Source organism: Gekko japonicus, unplaced genomic scaffold, assembly GCF_001447785.1.
Source record: "Gekko japonicus isolate JY-2015 unplaced genomic scaffold, Gekko_japonicus_V1.1 scaffold535, whole genome shotgun sequence".
NCBI classification, from domain to species: Eukaryota; Metazoa; Chordata; class Lepidosauria; order Squamata; family Gekkonidae; genus Gekko; species Gekko japonicus.
The window spans coordinates 830,085-850,879 of NW_015163621.1; the positions used below are offsets into that span (position 1 = coordinate 830,085).

Here is a 20,795-nt window from a genome sequence, read left to right on the forward strand (position 1 = left end):
ATCATCCTTGTAAGGTTAATCATTTCAATAACATTTGGGAAGAAGTGTCATATTTTTACTGAGCAATGGAAAGACAGTCCACCTTACAAGCAGCCTCAAGGTGAAGCCCCACAGGAGTGGGGTATTTCATACATTCTGCCTTTGCAAATAGTGTGACCCTCTGCTGTGGCTCTCAACAAAGTTGGCAAGCTTATGTTTTATGGTTATGACAGGAACCATTTGCAAGGACTCCATTTGCACTGGTTCCTGTCATGAGATGGATACAGAGTTTCCAAATTAGCAAGGCTGCTGTTTAAGTGTAGCTCTCTCTGATTTGGTAAACTGATTTCTGAGCTGTACCACTTAGGATGGCCAGTGGAGGCTAGCATGTATGAATGTTCTTTCATACAAAAAAAAAAAATTCCCGATACAAATGCAAAGACATCATAAAGAAGGCTAGATTAGAAGTGATCTCCCTGACATTCTAGTGAGATTTTTTAGAGCTCTAAATAGCAACACTAACATAGCACTAATCGACACGGCAAATCATTCATGTTCTCTCACAGACAATAATACAAGAGCTACACAATGTGCAAAGCACCAGAACAAACAAAGGCAAAAAAATATTGGCTAGGGGATGCTGTTGATATTAAATTAAGGAAGTTCTTTGTGAGTCAGTAATGATTGGTAGAGACACTGTAGAGATAAAAATGTATCATTGGTAATGTGAGCTGCTTTACTTGTTGATTGGTAATACTCCCTGTCAGTTTTATTTGTTTGTTTGTTTTCGATATAGTCTGCCTTTCTCTCTGAGACTGCAGGCAGATTACAGGATTTAAAAAAAATTGCAATCACACAGCATACAACATCCCATGAATGATGCAATTGGATTAGGGTTGCAGAATTAGAGGACAAGAAGTGAGGACCCATGATACTCACGGGAGGGAATTCCAGAGGGAATTCCTCCCCCATCACTGCCAGTTCCCTGATTGCCTTCTTATGGCTCAGGGGGGTGGGATACTCGTGGGGGGAATCCCATATCCTTCCATCGCCAAGCCTAGCACAGCTCCAGCCCCACTACCTACTATTGAGCCCAGTGTCCTCTGTGGTCGGGCCGGAGCAGCTGCCAGCATCCTCCACTGCAGTTGTTGGACTGCCAGTGTTCACTGCAGTTGCCAGCATCTGCTGCTGCCAGGCTGAAGCAGCTGTCAGCATCCTCCACTGGGCCTGGAGTGGCTGCTGGCATCTTCCGCCAACACGGCTCAGCTTGGAGCAACTGCTGCCATACTTTGACACCAACGCTAAATCCAGAGCAACTGCCAGCATCCACTGCTGGTCCACACAAGTCTTGTCTTCTCATAATGTGACTAAAGTATGATATTTTTATTTTATTTACACAATTTATAGTCCACCTTTCTCACAGGGACTCAAGGTGGATTACACATAGTGAGCCAGAACAAATCACAGAAATGGGATATTCAATAAACAATGCATCAGGGTTTCAGAAATCTGGAACCACCAGAAAGAGTGGAAGCATAGCATAAATATCCACATGATGCATTAAGTGGTGCAGAGATTACATAAATAGTATTCTGCTAACAATAAGCCAAACACAGCAGCATAAACCACAGTCCCTAATCATTTATTTGAGCAAGTTTGTAAAACCATTTTGTGCAGTACAACTTTATTACCTGGGTAGAAAAGTCCTCTTGAATTGTTCAGTTTTGCATAGGTTGCAGAAAGCCAGGATACTGGGAGTTTTCTGGACCTCCTCGGACAGGCCATCCCACAAGGTGGGGGCCAAAAATGGAGAAAGCACATGGACAGGCAGTTGTCAATTTTGCCCACTTGTAGGCTGGCACCTACATTTTAGCTTCTAGATCTTGATTAGATCTAGAATCCACTTATTTGTCCTTTTGTTGTCCACGGTATCCGTAAATAAGTGCGATAGCAATTATCTTTTTTTTTAAAGGCTATTTGGTAGTGCAGAAGGGGAACTGGCTGCCATGAGGGGCTGAGAGAAGGGAAATGGTGCTGAAGTGGACAGGGCATTCAAAAACATGCACCTTCCTGTTCACACAGTGTGCAAAGGTGCCTTGACTACGACAGACAAGAAAAAAATCACCAAGGATGGGGAGAGCCTGGAAAATAGGGAATTAGAAGACCAAATCATGTGGATGTTCCAAGAAAACCCACCACGGTTTGGAAGCCAAGGCAGACAGAACGCCCCATGTTGATGCAGATATCAATTCCTGTCCTGACTCCCTCCCTCCTTTCTCTTTTTCTGACGTCTTCCCAAACTTGCTAAACCAGAAAGCCAGCTGCCTCTATAATATACATTAATTTATTAATGCTTAATACTTTCCCCTTTTGTTTCTCTTATAAAAAATAAATGGAGACACTGTCATTTCATTTTAAATTACTTCATAAAGCAATTGTGCATCCCTAGTATTTTTTTTCCTATTTGTTTGTCATTATGATTCTCCATGTAGAGCGGTCCTGACACAAGTTCACCACCTCAGAGAGAAGTGAAGAAAACAGAGCTGTGGCAGCATAAACTCTTTCCCCGCTGCAGGGAGGGCAGGTGGCTGATCGTTAGCAGCCATTTTGGAAGAAGGGATGGAAGGGGAATCTCTTGGTACCTGTAGTAGCTGTCAGAATTGATACCTGCTACTGTCACCCAAGGATTCTAAAAACAGGGAGGGTTCTATCCGGTGTTCCTACATGAACTACCCCTTTCATGCCTCTATTGTTTTTATGACATTTTTATCCCATCTTTCCTCGTAAGGGTTCAGCGTATGTAGTTCTTCCTTTCCCTCCACCCTTATTTTATCCTCCTTGCAATCCTGTGAGATAGGTTATACAAAGAGAGAGAGTGACTGGACCAAGGTCACCTATTTTATGGCCAGCTGGATATCTTAATTCAGTTTCAGCATTTTAATCACTTCCATGCATATTCCTAAATACATCTAGAGACTTTAAAATACAGCTAGAGACTCCTTTTTCAAATGGAGATGGTCATCGTATCATATTACAAATTTAAGACTACCCACCCAAAGCTCCCCATAATCCATCCCTTTCTAATCCCCCCACCCCGATTATTAGTTCATAGAAATTAATTAAAGAAGGGAGAAGTGGTAGATTTAAAAATCTCAATTTGCTACGCTGCATATCTGTAGAAGAAAGGCCAGAATATTAAGTCATCTTCATCTTGAGAGTTTCTTCTATTCTAAGCTATTTTTTTCTTTGACAGCTAAATCTAATATAATTCCCAAACCCATTGACTTATTTCAGGCATGGATTTAGCTTTCTAATTTGGTAACATAATTCTTTGAGCTATTAAGGATGATCTTGCTGGCCAGAGTCTACCTTCTGTAAAGGAAGCTAGTAAATGTCCCTGAGTTCGGTAATTGAATGTAAAGGGCAAGGAATGGAGCAGATCATGCACTGCTGCCCAGAACTGGGACTATTTATACAAAGTTAAGATCATAATCCCAGCCAGACTGGGACTGTTGATGAGGTCCTTCAGAAACATCACTGGGATAGGCATATTGTGTTGGATCCAAAAAATCAGGCACTTGGTAAACTGTATTCAATGTGGGGACATGGTGCAAAGGGGAGACTCCAGAAATTCCCCTTTCCTGCTGCATCAGATCGCTAAGCAGAGATCCACTTATGTTCTTATAAGGCACTTATATTCTTACAAGTTCTTATAAGTCTGAAGTCTAGGACTTTTAAGTTTAGATAAAAGATGACTAAAGGGGGATGTGATAGAGGTTTATAAAACTATGCATAGGATGGAGTTGACAAAGAGACATTTTTCTCTGTCTCCCAAAATACTAGAACTTGAAGGCATCCAATGAAGCTGATGGGCAGTAGGTTCAGGACAGACAAAAGGAAATACTACTTTACACAGAAAGTTATTAAACTGTGGAATTCGTTGCCAGAGGATGTAGTGATAGCCACAGGCATAAACAGCTTTAAAGGGGATTAGCTAGATTCATGGGAGGTAAATCAATCAGTAGCTACTAGCCATGATGACTGAGGGGAACCTTCACATTCAGAGGCACTAATCCCAGAGCCAGGAGGCAACATCAGGGGAAGGTCTCGGCCTCTATGCCCTGTTGTTGGGCCTCCAGAGGAACTGGTTGGCCACTGTGTGAGACAGGATGCTGGACTAGGTGGACCACTGGTCTGATCCAGCAGGGCTCTTCTTATGTTCTTAAGTTCACTTACAATCCTTTGGATCAAACTCATTGTATCTGTGGAAGGGCTGTTGCACTTGATCAATGGGACTATTTATGTTGTCGAAAGACAAAAGACAGAAGAGACCCCCTCACTTCTGCAGGAGTATACTGCATACCATGCAGTTGTGGACAGGTTTACATTGGGACCACACAGCATAGCATTCAGACAAGAATAAAAGAACATGAAAGACACTGCAGACTGGGCCAACCTGAAAAATCAGCAGTGGCTGGACATAGCCTAACTCCAACAGGACACAGTATCTTATTCCAAGACACTGAAAGGCTGGACAACACATCCAATTACCATGTCAGATTACACAGGGAAGCCATTGAAATTCATAAACACAATTTCAACAGGAAAGAAGAGAGTTTTAAAATAAATAGGGCATGGTTTCTTGTCATGAAAAACACAAAATGCTCTACATCTTACATCTAGTAAAACAGTAAATCACCTTGTACAATTAAACAATATTTGTTGGGTTTTATATGCAATGTTTAGAATTCAATTATTAACAAAATTACAACAATAACACTACAATATGTGATATAAAGCTTAGCAGTACATACAGAGTAATACAGTACTAGTTACAGACAAACGACGGAGTTCTAGTACACTATCCGTTTGTGTGTCCTTCTTCAGGTTTGTCATTCTGTAATTATTTCTTCATTAGAATGAAATGCTGAAAGCTGCAACGGAGTGTAACATGCTTAATAACCAAAAACATAAAAATTACTCTAATATATAGAGGAGCATTTTACATTTTATAAACTCACCCATATTTCAAAATGCTAATTCTTATACAATTATGGTAGCATACATCAAAAAATTGTATAAGAAGGAACTAATGTCACTCCCATCTTTAAAAAGGGTTCCAGAGGAAATCCAGGAAATTACAGGCCAGTCAGTCTGACTTCGATACCAGGTAAATTGGTGGAAATCATTATTAAGGAAAGAATTAGTAGGCACATAGATGAACAAAACCTATTGAGGCAGACTCAGCATGGGTTCTGTAAGGGAAGATCTTGTCTCACTAACCTGTTAGTGTTCGTTGAGAGGGTGAACAAACATGTGAACAAGGGGGATCCAATAAATATTGTTTACCTGGACTTCCAGAAAGCTTTTGATAAAGTTCCTCATCAAAGGCTCCTAAGTAAGCTCAAAAATCATGGGATAGAAGGACAAGTCCTTTTATGGATCAAAAACTGGCTAGTTCATAGAAAACAGAGAGTGAGTGTAGGTGGGCAATTTTCTCAGTGGAGGGTGGTAAGCAGTGGGGTACCACAGGGATCAGTACTTGGTCCACTGCTTTTTAACTTGTTCATAAATGATTTGGAGATGGGAGTAAGCAGTGAAGTGGCTAAATTTGCGGATGATACGAAGTTGTTCAGGGTGGTGAAAACCAGTGAGGATTGTGAGGCACTCCAAAGGGATCTGTCAAAGATGGGCGAGTGGGCGTCAACATGGCAAATGGGGTTCAATGTGGCCAAGTGCAAGGTGATGCACATTGGAGCCAAAAATCCTAAATATAAATACACATTGATGGGGTCTGAACTGGCAGAGACTGAGCAAGAGAGAGATCTTGGAGTTGTAGTGGATAACTCACTGAAAATGTCGAGACAGTGTGTGACTGCAATAAAGAAGGCCAATGCTATGCTGGGGATTATTAGGAAGGGTATTGAAAACAGATCAGCCAATATAATAATGCCCCTATATAAATCAATGGTGAGACCTCATTTGGAATACTGTGTGCAGTTCTGGGCACCACACCTTAAAAAGGATATTATAGCTTTGGAAAAAGTGCAGAAAAGGGCAACTCGAATGATAAAAGGGTTGGAACACTTTCCCTATGAGGAAAGGTTAAAGCGCTTAGGGCTCTTTAGCTTGGAGAAAAGACGACTGAGGGGTGACATGATCGAGGTTTATAAGATTATGCATGGGAAAGAGCAGGTAAAGAAAGAGGTACTTTTCTCCCTTTCTCACAATACAAGAACTCGTGGGCACTCCATGAAACTGCAGAGCGGTCGGGTTAGAACGGATAAAAGGAAGTACTTCTTCACCCAAAGAGTGATTAACACATGGAATTCACTGCCACAGGAAGTGGTGGGTGCTACAAGCATGGACGGCTTCAAAAGGGAATTAGATAAGCATATGGAGCAGAGGTCCATCAGTGGCTATTAGCCACAAGGTATAGCTAGGGGCTCTGGGGCAAGTGATGCTCTGTCTTCTTGGTGCTTGGGGGGGGGGTCAACAGTGGGAGGGCTTCTAATGTCCTGGCCCCACTGCTGGACCTCCTGATGGCACTGGTATTTCTGGCCACTGTGTGACACAGAGTGTTGGACTGGATGGGCCTTTGGCCTGATCCAACATTGGCGTCTCTTATGTTCTTATGTTCTTAAATGTAGGAGCAGGACCAGGGTACTTTAATCCATCAGGGAAAGACATGTGAGGTAGTCTGGTACTCCCATCTCTTTAAGGACCTGCCATAGTTTGTTGTGACTATATAAATCAATGGTGCAACCTCATTTGGAATACTGTGTGCAGTTCTGGTCACCACACCTTAAAAAGGATATTATACCTTTGGAAAAAGTGCAGAAAAGGGCGACTCGAATGATAAAAGGGTTGTAACACTTTCCCTATGAGGAAAGGTTAAAGCGCTTAGGGCTCTTTAGCCTGGAGAAACGACGACTGAGGGGTGACATGATTGAGGTTTATAAGATTATGCATGGGATAGAGCAGGTAGAGAAAGAGGTACTTTTCTCCCTTTCTCACAATACAAGAACTCGTGGGCACTCCATGAAATTGCTGAGCAGTCAGGTTAGAATGGATAAAAGGAAGTACTTCTTCACCCAAAGAGTGAATAACACATGGAATTCACTGCCACAGGAAGTGGTGGCGGCTACAAGCATGGACGGCTTCAAAAGGGAATTAGATAAGCATATGGAGCAGAGGTCCATCAGTGGCTATTAGCCACAAGATATAGATAGGGACTCTGGGGCAAGTGATGCTCTGTCATCTTGGTGCTTGGGGGGGTCAACAGTGGGAGGGCTTCTAATGTCCTGGCCCCACTGGTGGACCTCCTGATGGCACTGGTATTTCTGGCCACTGTGTGATACAGAGTGTTGGACTGGATGGGCCTTTGGCCTGATCCAACATTGGCGTCTCTTATGTTCTTAACATTCAATGATCAAAAGAAGTGAAAGTGGCTGGGAGTGTGGAGGCTTCAGATGATCGAAGGATGTGAAAGCAGCATGCAATGCAGAGGGGGATTTCTGTTCCAACATGGGTTTCGCAAAACAACGGAGGGAAAAGCCAATGCAGAATCAGCCACAATACTCCCTGCTCCCCCCCCCCCACATTTGGCAGGTAATATCTTGAGAAAGTGGGACCTGCGGCAAGGGATGAGGCATCAGAGCATGCAATTACAAGCCAGCCCTCCCCCCCCCCAATCTGGAAGGTTTCTTTCTGGGTCTTAATAGCATTCCGTATTCCATGCAGGATAGACATTCAATTCCCAGGCCCCCCCTTCCCCCCCACCCCATTCCAGCTTGCACTACCCTTTCTAGTTCCGACATCGAAGCCTTTCTAAGGTACCTCTAGAGAAGAAACTTCAGCTTCTTGTGACAAGTATTTGAAGTGCTAGGGACAAGTCTGTCCCCCTGTAGTTCGTCAAGAATCCCAGTCCACGGTGATGTCACCTTTCTATTTTTGCTCGGCTGTCATCTCCGCAATGCCATCCATAACGTCCTAAGAGCTTTCCAGCCTCATCAGCTGCCATTCAGGGCCGGCTGCCCTCCATTGCATATATTCTTAGTATTTTAATGGTTCCCTCATTAAGGTTTCTACTTGGAGCAATTTATCTTCAGGACGTTAATTATTTAGCATCCTTCTGGACGAAGGAGCCCCTGAAATCTGCAAGGCACCCAGATTCCTAACATTTATGCCCCGTTGTAAAATTAGAGCTGGTTCTATGATGAAATATAAAGAAAATCAGACTTTGTTGATACCTATTTTTAAATGAAAAGACAGGAAAAGATGGGCTTAGAAACCAAGCTAATATTAATTTGTATCCAAGGACTTTCTCTAGGGTTGTGGGGGGGTTGGGGCTTTTTTTGGGGGGGCAATCACCTCATAAGCTGTTAGGTTTATGCCTGAAGGAGGAGTAGAATTTGTATGTCTGCTTCAGTCTTTAAATTGCTATTAATTCTAGATTCAGGGAGAGATGCTCGCAAGAGGCTGAATTTCAAATGTGTACTGCAGGGCATGCTCTCCCTTGTCAATAATGACACCATAAAACAGGCATGCCATCTAAGGTAGGAGAGGGAGATTTTTCTCTTCCTGCATGAGTCATAAGAATAGCCTTGGGGCGCAAGAGCGTGGCCCGTCTAATCCTGTTTCACACAGTAACTGACCAGACATCCTGGAAGGCGTGCAGGTTGGGCATAGAAGCCGAGTCCTTCCCCTGGTCCCCCTTCCCCTAGGTGGACATGGATGTTACATTTAGCCATCAAGGGCAACAGACATGAATCTGTCTAATTCCCCGGTTAAAGCCATCTAATTTATTTATTTTTATTTTATTTATTATTAGATTCATATACCGCCCTCCCCAATGGGCTCAGGGCAGTGTACAACAGCTAAATATACAATTAAAACAGTATTAAAATAACAGCTTACACATAAAATGGTAAAATACCATGTAACTATAAAAGTTGTCAGGTGACTAGTCAAAAACGGGCCACTGGTGGACAATTGACCAGGAAAAGTTAGGGCCGAAGAAGCTCGGGGGGGGGGGGGAGGGGGACATCCGCTGCCTCAACCAAACGCCCGGCAGAATGTCAATTTGGGGGACATCACTACATCCTGTAGCAGTGAGTTCCACATGTTAATGATGCATCGTGTGCCTGCATGCTGTTCTTCCTCTGTTTCTGGACCCTTTGCTGGTTCAACCCCAGCGGTGGCCCATGCAGGGGTTTGCTGGTGGATGACACGCTTCCAGCATTGGAGCCTTGCTCAACAGAGACAGGCAGCCAGCACCCTTATAGAAGGGTATTGTGAGGGGATGACAAAGGAGCCAGGGTTGCCATGCCAGCACGTGGCTGCTGAATAAATAGTAGCTGTGATCTGTGATGAACATAAGAACATAAGAGATGCCAATGTTGGATCAGGCCAAAGGCCCATCCAGTCCAACACTCTGTATCACACAGTGGCCAGAAATACCAGTGCCATCAGGAGGTCCACCAGTGGGGCCAGGACATTAGAAGCCCTCCCACTGTTGACCCCCCCAAGCACCAAGATGACAGAGCATCACTTGCCCCAGAGTCCCTATCTATACCTTGATATCATTGCCATAACTATAACAATAATTGTGCGTCATCAAGTCACAGCTGACTCATGGCAACCCTTCAGGGTATTTTTTTAGGGAAGAGATGAGCAGAGGTGATATGCTATTGCCTTCCTCTGCCTAACAACCCTGTTCTTCCTTGGTGGTCATCCATCCAAGTACTAACCATGGCTGACCCTGCCTAGCTCCCAAGCTCTGACGAGATCGGGCTAGGCTGCACTATTTTTTTTAATTGGATTTATACCCCACCCTTCACTACCCAAAGGTGTCTCAGAGCGGCTTAAAACTCCTTTCCCTTCCCCTCCCCACAACAGACACCCTGTGAGGTAGGTGGGGCTGAGAGAGCTCTGACAGAAACGGCTCTTTTTCAAGAACAGCTGTGCCAGAACTACAGCTTGCCCAAGGTCATCCAGCCAGGTGCAAGTGGAGGAGTGGGGAATCAAACCCGGTTCTCCCAGATTAGAGTCCACGCACTTAACCACTACACCCCTATTCAAACTGTTTTGCCATAATTAAAAGGTATTTTTTTAAAAAGGTAAATTCAACAAATTGGGCAGTTTAAATTCAAGAGCTTACTTTTAAATCTTCCCAAAATGTTGCTCTAGCACAATGAAACGTCCGCTGAAATCTGCAGTAGCTCATAAAGAGTGTCACTGTGCATTCTCCACGTCTTCCAGTGGCAAGAAATTCCAGGGGCAGTGCTGCCTGCACTAGTTCCCTTTGGATGAGAGAACTCTGTAGACGTATGGTCTTTTTGTATAACTGCTTTATTTATAAATATCTATATAGTATACATTTATCCTGCCCTTCCTTCTAGGAGCTCAAAGCAGCACATATGATTCTCTCTTCTCCCTTTTATCCTCCTGACACCCCTGGGAGGTAAGTTAGTCCGAGAGTGTCTGTCCCAAGGTCACTGAGAAAGCTTAATGTCACTGGGGGTTTGAACGTGGGTTGCCCAGGTCTTAGTCCAGAGCCTAACCATTACACCACCAAACTGTTACTAAAGGTGGAATTTTTAAGTGCATAGAAGAACAAGCCCTGTTGAGGAAGAATCAGCATGGCTTCTGAAAAGGAAAGTCCTATCCCACCAGCTTTTAGGATGGTTCGCAAAATGCAGAAAAGAAGTGAGCTGGTAGAATATACAAGAAGTGAAGGAAAAGACACACTTTCAAAGGGCAGCAAATCTGTTATACATCAGACCCCACCCCCAAGAGAGAGGCTCCATCCAGGGTGCTTTAGCTAATTCACAGTTCTCTTGTCTGCCTCTCTTCCCTCTCTCTTTCAAACTGCTTTTTTTTGGTTACATATTTGTACATGCTGTGTCCCTTCTTTCCATCAGAGCAATCACCTTCTCCACACTCTCATTCAAGAATACAGAGCTATCAGGAGACCAGCTCCTGACAATTTGCTCCCAGGAGGACACATCCACACATCATTAAAGGACGCTAACATTATTTTCTCTAAGAGCTAGCTCCCATCAGGTACCACTTTTGACCCATTCACAATCCACAAATCTATACTAATATTTAAATACCCTTTTCTCTTTTATGCACATTGTTGATATGTTCAGGCCATTGTTTATTTTAACAGCCATTTTAAAAACATTGTTTAAGCATTGCATTGTGTAAAATAATGAAGTGTTTATTCATGAGAGTGGAGTGGGGTGGTTCTTGCTCCACACTGGCAAAACGAATGGGGCCGAATGTTTGGCATATGCGTAAGGATCCACGAAGTACCTCTAAACAGTTTCTCGAGGGGGGAGGTGAGTGCGTGGCCCTCATGCATTCCTGACTGATGCTCTAATTTCAGGTGATTGTTATAGCTTGTAATAACTCAAGAACTTAGTTCTTCTCTGTGGAGTTTTTGCTAAGTCAAATAAATGATGTTTTATCCTTAATTAAACACCTTGAAGGAATTGCACCAGTATTGTTCTACAACCTTCTCTGCCCCCTCCTGTTTACCCCCCTCCCAAATTAACAGGTTCCATTACAACAGCCAGGATTCATTTTCTAATTATTCTGAAGCTGCTGTTCTGTAATCCTCTAGTGAAACACACTGATGCTTTAGTGGAAAAGATAATTAAAAGCAATAATTCAGTTTGTTTAGAGGGTATAAAAATTAGAGCTGTACATCACTGTCTTTAAAAAAACTCTTTGTGTGCTTTTTGCTGTGAGATGGATATTTTATCTCTATATTGCCATTTTTTATTTACAAAATCAACCACTATTTATTTTATTTTCTGCTGAAGAAGTAGCAAAGTATGCAAAAGAAACTCCGGAGTTCCTATTTTTTTGTGAAGAATAATGTCTATCACATTTTTATCTTGCCCTTACTTCAGGAGCTCAGGGCATCTTAAATGGTTTTCATACTGTTTTCCCCTGAGAAGAAAACTGGGCTGAAAGAGAGCAAATGGCCCCAAACTACTTTCTGACATTCATGGCTGATAAGGAATTTGGACCTCGGTAGGCCCTGGCCTAGTCTGACAGTCTAACCAGGGTGCCACATCAGTAATATAAACTCATAGGTAAAGGTAAAGGTTCCCTTGCTCGAAAGCCAGTCGAATCCGACTCTAGGGTTGCGGTGCTCATCTCCGTTTCAAAGCCGAAGAGCCAGCGCTGTCCAAAGACGTTTCCATGGTCATGTGGCCGGCATGACTCAACACCAAGGCGCACAGAACGCTGTTACCTTCCCACCGAAGTGGTACCTATTTATCTACTTGCAATTTCTTGCTTTCGAACTGCTAGGTTGGCAGGAGCTGGAACTAGAGACAGGAGCTCACCCCGTCTTGCGGCACCCGGGTCTTGAACTGCTGAACTACCGACCTTCCACAGCCTGCAGTTCAGCGTCTTAACCACTTGAGCCACCGCAGCTCCATAACAGATATATATATATGCAAAGGCTCCCAATTTGTTTCCAGGAGCAATTCAAAGTGCTGGTTCTAACTTTAAGGCCCTAAATGCCTTGGGGCCAGGGTAGGATTGCTAGCTCTGAGTTGGGAAATGCCTGGAGATCTTGAGGGCAGAGCCTGGGGAAGGTGGGGTAGAATGCCATAGAGTCTGCCCTCCAAAGCAGCCATGTTCTCCAGTAGGAACTGATATCTGTCATCTAGAGGTCAGTTGTAATTCTGGGAGATCTGGGAGGTTGGAAACCTTAGGCCAGGGTACCTGTCTCCTCCCATTCTATTCAGTCAACCAGTTAAGATCTGTCTCTTGAGTCCTTCTCTCTGTGCACCGTCCAGAGTTGAGCTGGGCGGTGACTAGAGACGACGGGGGATTTGATATCTGACCTTCGAAATTCCCCCCTTTTGAGGCTTGCCTGCCTACTTGTCACTCCTTTAGGTAACAGACCAAAACACACCTTTTTACCTAGGCTTTTAATTAGTGGTTTTATCTTATCAGCTTTTTAATGTTTCTGTTTTATGGACAGTTTTTGCTGCTTATGTCTGATTTTTTTAGTAGCTTTTTTTAATGGTAAGTTGTCTTGAGTAGGACTCTGAAGTGACAGCATAGAAATATTCTAAATAAATAATGCAGCATCACTTGCCTGCCACACAGAAATCCATAAATGACATTCATAATCCCAGTGATCTAATGTGAATTTTTTTTTCAAAATCCTGCTTCTCTTCAGGTTGGCTGGCAGCTGAAGAACCTGGTAAATGCATTGCGTGAAGACCCCAACGGAGTGATCCTAACTTTGAAAAAACGGCCTCAGAACACCCTGGTGTCTGCTCCTGCTCTTCTGAAGAATGTGCGGTGGAAACCTCTTGCCCTCCAGGTAGGAAGAATGCCAATTTGGGATTGCAAAGGCCAAGTCAACAACAGGACCAAAGGCCAGTTGCTTAGAATATTCATTGTTTTCTGATTCTCTCCCACCCCAAGCCTTCATTACTACCTTCTCCAGCACTTGACAGGCAAAAACAAAAGCCATACCCCTATTCTGCTACTGAGGATCACTTCTTGAGACCCACCCACAAAATATCGGAATGCTGTATTTTTTTTTTCCCTTGGGAAGAGTTCTTGCTAACTTTTCCACAACGAAGTCCTTCAGGTGACGTGCCCAAAATTATGGCATCCAGTAAGAGAAGAAACTAAAAGCAGACTCAGCAGAACTGTAAAACTTGGTACCTTCTGCATGCCAAGCAGGTGCCCTGCCACTGAGCCATTGTCCCTCCCCTCCTCCGTGCTTCCAAGGGGGCACAGCTGCAGGAGCAGAGGAGCTGTCCAGCAAGGGAACCCTCTCAAGGCAAGATTGCTGAGGCAGCAGAGAAGCTCTCCAGCTCGGTAGCTAGGGCAAGGGCACGCAAGAAGGAGCTGATGGGAGAGGCTGGTACAGCAGGAGAGTCCAGGCAGCCAGGATTATTGAGGCTTGTGGGGAAATTCCCTTCTGGTGGGGCTACATAAACACCCCTGCCCCCAAAACACCCCGTGTGCAGCAAGTAATTCTCATGTTACCTTTCATGCATGAACAGCTGGATGTGCGATTGGAACTGGTAGTGGTGGGGAGCTCTGGTTTGCCCTAAAGGGATGTTTGACTCATTCCGCCGACAGCGGAGTGCGCCACGAATGGGCCCCGGGATCATGGGACTCCCCCAATAGAATGCTCAGCCTGCCTGGGAGGCTCAAGCCAGGTGCTTTCTTCTCGCGAGGTTGCCTCTAGCAAATGGGGTGAGAGGCGGAGCCACTGGCCTCTGACTCTTCTCATCCTTGGGTCGGCGACGTACCTACACGAATAAGAACATAAGAGAAGCCGATGTTGGATCAGGCCAAAGGCCCATCCAGTCCAACACTCTGGGTCACACAGTGGCCAGAAATACCAGGTGCCATCAGGAGGTCCACCAGTGGAGCCAGGACATTAGAAGCCCTCCCACTGTTCACCCCCCCCCAAGCACCAAGATGACAGAGCATCACTTGCCCCAGAGCCCCTATCTATACCTTGTGGCTAACAGCCACTGATGGACCTCTGCTCCATATGCTTATCTAATTCCTTTTTGAAGCCACATGAGAATGCATGAGCCGTGAGCCGCCCCTCTGCCCAGCATCGTCTGGGCCTTTCGCCTTTATTTGCCAAGAGTCTTAGCTCCCTAGACTACAGGAAAAGAAACCCCTGGGCTTTTTTATTTAGTAGTTCTTAACCATCTATCAGGGCTGAGGTGGCTCAAGTGGTTAAGACGCTGAACTGCAGACAGGAAGGTTGGTAGTTCAGCAGTTCGAGACCCGAGTGTGCCGCATGACGGAGTGAGCTCCCATCTCTGGTCCCGGTTCCTGCCAGCCTAGCAGTTTGAAAGCAAGAAATTGCAAGTAGATAAATAGGTACCCCTTCGTTGGGAAGGTAACAGCGTTCTGTGCGCCTCAGCATCTAGTCATGCCAGCCACACGACCATGGAAACATCTTTGGACAGCACTGGCTCTTCGGCTTGGAAACGGAGATGAGCACCGCATCCCTAGAGTCGGCTTCAACTGACTTTCGAGCAAGGGAAACCTTTACCTTTACCTAACCATCTATCAGTTGCCTGGGGGTCGCTCTCGGGTCATGATCTGTTCTTCTCTGATCTGTTCTTGGCGTCTGCCTTGCTGCGGCAGCACATGCCTTGAAAAAAGTTTTTTAATGAGTTTAAAAAACATTTTCAGGCAAAACTCTTGTGGGGCTGTCCCTGTAGGAAAGGGGGCAGAGCCCCAAATAGCCCCCACTGTAGCTATGGGCCTGCAGGCAGCTGCCGAAGGGCTCCATAGCTGGCCCTGCTGCTCACCCATCCTTGGTGTATTAGTGGAGCCAAACCAAGTCACCGTTAAGTCAGCTATTCATCCTCATGAGTCGGACTATGGAGAGCCAGTTTGGTGTAGTGGTTAAGTGTGCAGTCTCTAATCTGGGAGAACCGGGTTTGATTCCCCACTCCTCCACTTGCACCTGCTGATTTGACCTTGGGTCAGTCACAAGCTCTGGCACAGCTGTCCTTGAAAAAGAGCAGTTTCTGTCAGAGTTCTCTCAGCCCCACCCACCTCACAGGGTGTCTGTTGTGGGGAGGGGAAGGGAAAGGAGATTGCAAGCCGCTCTGAGACTCCAAGGGAAGGGCGGGGTATAAATCCAATCTCTTCTCTTCTTCTTCTTCTTCTTCTATGTGAAACAAGATCTCTGTCTTCTGGGACACGTTCCAGCACCACATTGTTCCCTTTTCTGTTTGGGGGGGGGGTGAGTTCCAGCATGCACTAATGGGCTCCAAGGATTCAGAAGGGACCACCAGTGCTGCTTCCTTGGCAGGCTTTTTTAGAATCTTTGTTGAGGGGAGGGGTTGACTCTTCCGTCCTCCCCTCCCAGCTATCGGTTTCTGTTGGGGTTCCAGAGGTCGTGTAACTCTGGTGCTTTCTCAGAGCATGATCCTTCAGGCACTGGGAGATCATGAAACATTGACGTTTGTTATTATTTAGAACGAGCTTTATCCTGCCCTCCCTCAGAGGAGCAGAGGACAGCCTATCTTATTATTCCTTCTTGTCTTCCTCGGTAACCTCACATTATGGAGCTGCGGTGGCTCAAGTGGTTAAGATGCTAAACTGCAGGCTGTGGAAGGTCAGTAGTTCAGCAGTTCAAGACCCGAGTGTGCCGCGTATGACAAAGTGAGCTCCCGTCTCTAGTTCCAGCTCCTGCCAACCTAGCAGTTCGAAAGCCAGAAATTGCAAGTAGATAAATAGGTAACAGCGTTCCATGCGCCTTTGTGTTTAGTCATGCCAGCCACATGACCACAGAAACGTCTTCGGACAGCGCTGGCTCTTCAGCTTTGAAACGGAGATGACCACCGCAACTCTAGAGTCAGATTCGACTGGCTTTCGAGCAAGGGAACCTTTACCTTTTAACCTCACCTCAATCCTGCGGGGTAGTATGAGAGAGGCTCAAACTCACCCAGAAGGCTTCATGGCAGAATGGGGAACTGAACTTGCAGCTTCTTAGATCCTTGTACAGCACTATAACTACTACACTATGCTGGGACATGACAGGGAATCATGTTTTTGCAGGTTCTCTTGTGGGAAACATTCCCTGCAAAACAGAACATCACACAGCAGGCAAATACATGATGTTGTCTTCTACCAAGTAGTCCATTGGTCTATCAAACCAAGGTCAGTGTTGTTTACTCTGACTGGCAGCAGCTTTTCAGGATCGCAGGTCAAGGTCTTTCATATCTCCTCTTTCTGATCTTTATAACTGCCGGGGATTGAACCTGGGAACTTCTGTGCAAGCTATGCATATTCTCTTCCATTGAGCCAGGCAAAGGGCTGGACCAGAACTTTTCCCCCCAGTTAGCCAGTTTTCTTTTCACAGTGAGTTGTTTGGGGAGGGAAGCCATCCCAGGTGACATCTCACCTCGACAGCCTGAAGTGGTAGAGTCCCACCCCCACCTCCACATTCAGCCATTGCATCGTCCCCCCCACATTCTGCTGCCCGTGCAGCTCCAGCCCGACTCGATGTTGCCCTGCAAATCGAGTGCGATGCGTTTTCCGCGAATTGGTCTGCAGAGAGAAGACATCAATCTAATGACTTTTCCTCCATATCTTCTTTTTTTATTACTGGGATTCCAAGTGGAGGGAGAACACAATTATGAACGCCGTGTCGTATACCAGCTGCCCTCGGCCAACTACGACTCATTCGCCTGCTCTCTCGGGCAAAGCCGGGGCTGTCAAGCCAAATCACGCTCTGGTTCTGTCAGACCGTTGCTGTGCCTCCTCCTCTGCCTCTCTCTTCTCTTCTCTCGTGTATGCTTTTCAAGAGGATTCCTCAGCCCGCCGGCTTTCACAATTTTGGGTCTGAAGGATGCTGGGCTTTGACGATGAGCACGATACATTTGCCGGTGGGAAAACAGACAAAGAAGTGTGCCTGCCTGCCTGCCTGCCTGCCTGCCTGCCTGCTGAGTTTATGATGCTTTTCAGGTGACTTTAAAAATGCAGACGCCCAATGATTTCCCTCCACCCCCACAGCTGGGATTTTAGGCTGCCTTTTAGCTCTTGTGAATGAGTGTTCGCATATAATCGACCAATCTAGTATGAGGTTTTTCCTGCGAAGGGAGCACAGTGTTTTTGTCCAGACAGACCACTCATCGTACGGTACAGCCATTCCTACATTACACATGCGTATAAGTCTCGTCAGGGTCTAGTGACCCCAGCAAGGACCTTTCCAGTCAAATGAGAAGCAGAAATGGTTTGCCATTGCTTTCCTCTGCAGTCTTCCTTGGTGGTGTCCCATCTAAGTACGGGCCTTGTTGAGTTTCTGAAATATGTCAAGGTCGGGCTATACCATACTGCCTTCCCACCACTGCCTTTTGGGGACTCTTGGTTTGGAATGATATTCCTCTTGTATATAGAAAGCTATCGTGTTCCGAAGAGCTCTAAGTTACTCACTCTCCTGACAGTCTAGTTTTCTTTGGTGACTGTGCGTGGGTGCGTGGAGTAGCATTGAAGTCTATAGTAGGGAGTGTGTGAGAGAGGTGTCCTGGAGGCTACCCCAAGCAACTGCTACATTTGCCAGTACAAGAGGACTGGCTTTTTAATCCCAAAGGTGTTGCTGCGACTTGTATTCTGTATGCTTATTGCCACACGCACTTCATTGTGAACTGGGCACAATGCAGGGGCTAAAAGAATGAGCTGTGGAGTGGGAGGTCTCTGGGTCAAATGTTACGGCGGCCACATACTCACTAGGTGGGCCTCTAGGCCTCCGTCCCCCATACTGCACATAAGACTGCTTTGCCTTACAGGGCAGTTGTAAGGACTGCAACATGATAACGTACATGGGCCCCGTTCACACACTGAATTTGCCGCGAGAGAGCCACAAATGCTGGGTGGATTTTCAGGGCGCAATCACACCGCAACATCTGGCAAGTGTACCGCACCCGTGGCCAACCCGTGGTGTGCCTCCGAAGCTGCGCATTTAAAAAGTATCTCAACAAATGTACTAGCCAATGGTTTGCCACAGACTGCCGACAGAATCGTTCCGTGTGATTGCACCGGTGTGCAGCTTTCCCCCGGCTGTCCTCCTTGACGAGCACGTGCTGACAGACGAAACCGCGGTGTGCCACCATCACGTCTGATCGCATTCTGGTGGGTCTAATCGCACCGGTGGAAAGATCCATGCCCCCCCCCCGCGTTATCTGGCCTGTGTGTCCGGGGCCATGAAGTGTTTTAAACACTGATAGCACAGTAAATGCAAGATATTCTTACATGAACTGCCTGCAGGGGTTGCTAGATGTGCTGTCTGCAAAACTTTGTGGGTTGCTACCAAATGGGTTCCAGAAACCAACCAGTTCTCTCTCTGTCTCTCCCTTTAATCGGGATGTTGCAGAAAGAGACCCAGCTAGCCAGTGTTCCTCTCTGAGTTTTTCTTTCACCCTGCACAGCCACCTTCTGAACAGAATGCCTGAGTGATACCAGGGTAATCCACTCCTCTCAGTTAAGGCTCCTGGAAGGAAGACCCAAAGCGGGCCTGCAAACATTTCCATCCAGGCCAAAAGCTCTTGCAGTAGTGAATATATGGCATCTTAATGCTCTCCGCCGGGATGACTGATCGTTCCCTTGTCACCACAGTTGTGATAGCTGAATGAGTGAGTGAGAGCATATTTAGGATCTTTCTCAGCATTGTCACTCATCATAAATTTCTGCATTTCATTGCTGTGTGCATTCCCCGGGCATGTGGGATTGATTTAAATGACTTACAACAGGGCTGTCTTCGTGAGATGGGTTCAGCCAATGGACGCTACCTGCAGCCAGCATTACCGGAGGTCTCCACTTCATCTCCTTCCCCTTCAGTAGGCCCCCATTCTTTCCCAGCTCTTCCCCCCCCCACTATCTGGTGCTATACAACAGTGCTAGAAAGCAGCAGTGAAACCAGACCTCTCAAGCACTGTAGTGTCGGGCTGGAGAATAAATTGAGGCTCCATCTGTGCATCACACTGTCCTTGTGATTGTTGATGAACACCACACAGACTTTGTCTCATGCGTGCAATAGGAGTTTTGTGCATCCCAGATGCACGCAGGCTCTTTTCCATTTTGGGACCATGGCATGAAGGAATAAACCATTTTGGCCCCCCCCCTTTCCATTCTTACTTCCTCAAATCATCCCATGGGGCCTTGTTGGCTTCATTGTGAAACTTACATGTGGCCGCATAAGAGATGTGATTTTTGCATCAGATCCATGGGGTGGTCTGAGGATGTGAAAACTGTGGTGGTGGAGGGATGGACTACAGCCGCTCCTCTCAGTGCACTGTGGGCACAAAGAGAAAAGAGCTAGTGTGTATTTGGGAAGCACAAACCTCCCACCGTATTTGTGATACAAAGTCCTTGGGCTGTTCCCTAACACACTCACAGACTTTGTAATGTGCCAGTGGAGCCTGAAATAACTAGGGAACAGCCCCACAGCAGTCCAACTGGGCTGCCCCAGTCTTCTAAAGGCCAGTGAAGGGGGTGGAACCTGGTTAATTTTGTTTTAATTCCAGGCTGTAGGTTTTTTGTTGTTTAGGATTTATTCCTGTTATCTGCTGTTTTAAGGTTCTTTGTTTGTTTTTAATCAATGGTAGAACAAATCACAGCTTGGAAGTGGAGCCCTGTCCCCAGTGGCCTCCTCCTGGCTATGGCCCTGGACTCCACTCAACAATTGTGTCAGTAGTTGCTGACAGTGATGGTGAGATGACCATGGCTGGAGACACTCTGTTTCCGTTAGCAGAGCAGGGGAAACCAACCAGTCCCACCTGTATAGACTTGCATTCTATAAAGTGTTCTACAGCAATAGGATTGCATTAACTCATTGTAGGCCTTCCAGTATCAGAGAGACCTTCAGGAAGGGCCAGTTCCCGCTCTGGGGAGGCCCTGAGCACAGAGTGCGCCTGGACCCTCCCCTCCTCTGCACATGCCTAGTGCTTTGCACCCACGGACCCTCGAGCCTGTGCGTCCTTCCCTGATCCCCTCCGGTGCCCTTCTGCTGCCCATGTTGACAGATGCCTGCACCACCCACATGCTCTTTCCATGACTATTCTGGGACCATGGATGGTGGAGGGCTTGCCAGTGAGCAGGTAGGAGAAGGACATGTAAGACAACGTCAGTGGGCCGTGACAGAAGCCCTGGGCCCTGGCACCTGCCCCACCTCATGGTATGCTGACGCCAGCCCTGCCTTTGGGATATAATTTAGGGGCAGAGAAGAGGCACAAGTAGGAGGGAGGGAGGGAAAGGGCAGCCCCACATAGTGAACAGTAGAAACCATA

General features: G+C 46.1%; 1 protein-coding gene across 1 annotated transcript in view; it reads left to right on the plus strand.

Annotated features, from left to right (window-relative positions):
* The window catches only part of LOC107107195 (connector enhancer of kinase suppressor of ras 2-like), a 579,263-nt gene that overhangs the window by 392,885 nt on the left and 165,583 nt on the right, over positions 1 to 20,795 (plus strand). The window contains exon 9 of the mRNA XM_015407453.1: positions 13,193 to 13,339. Within this exon, the coding sequence (XP_015262939.1) occupies positions 13,193 to 13,339 (147 nt within the window). The remainder of the gene's footprint in view (positions 1 to 13,192; positions 13,340 to 20,795) is intronic.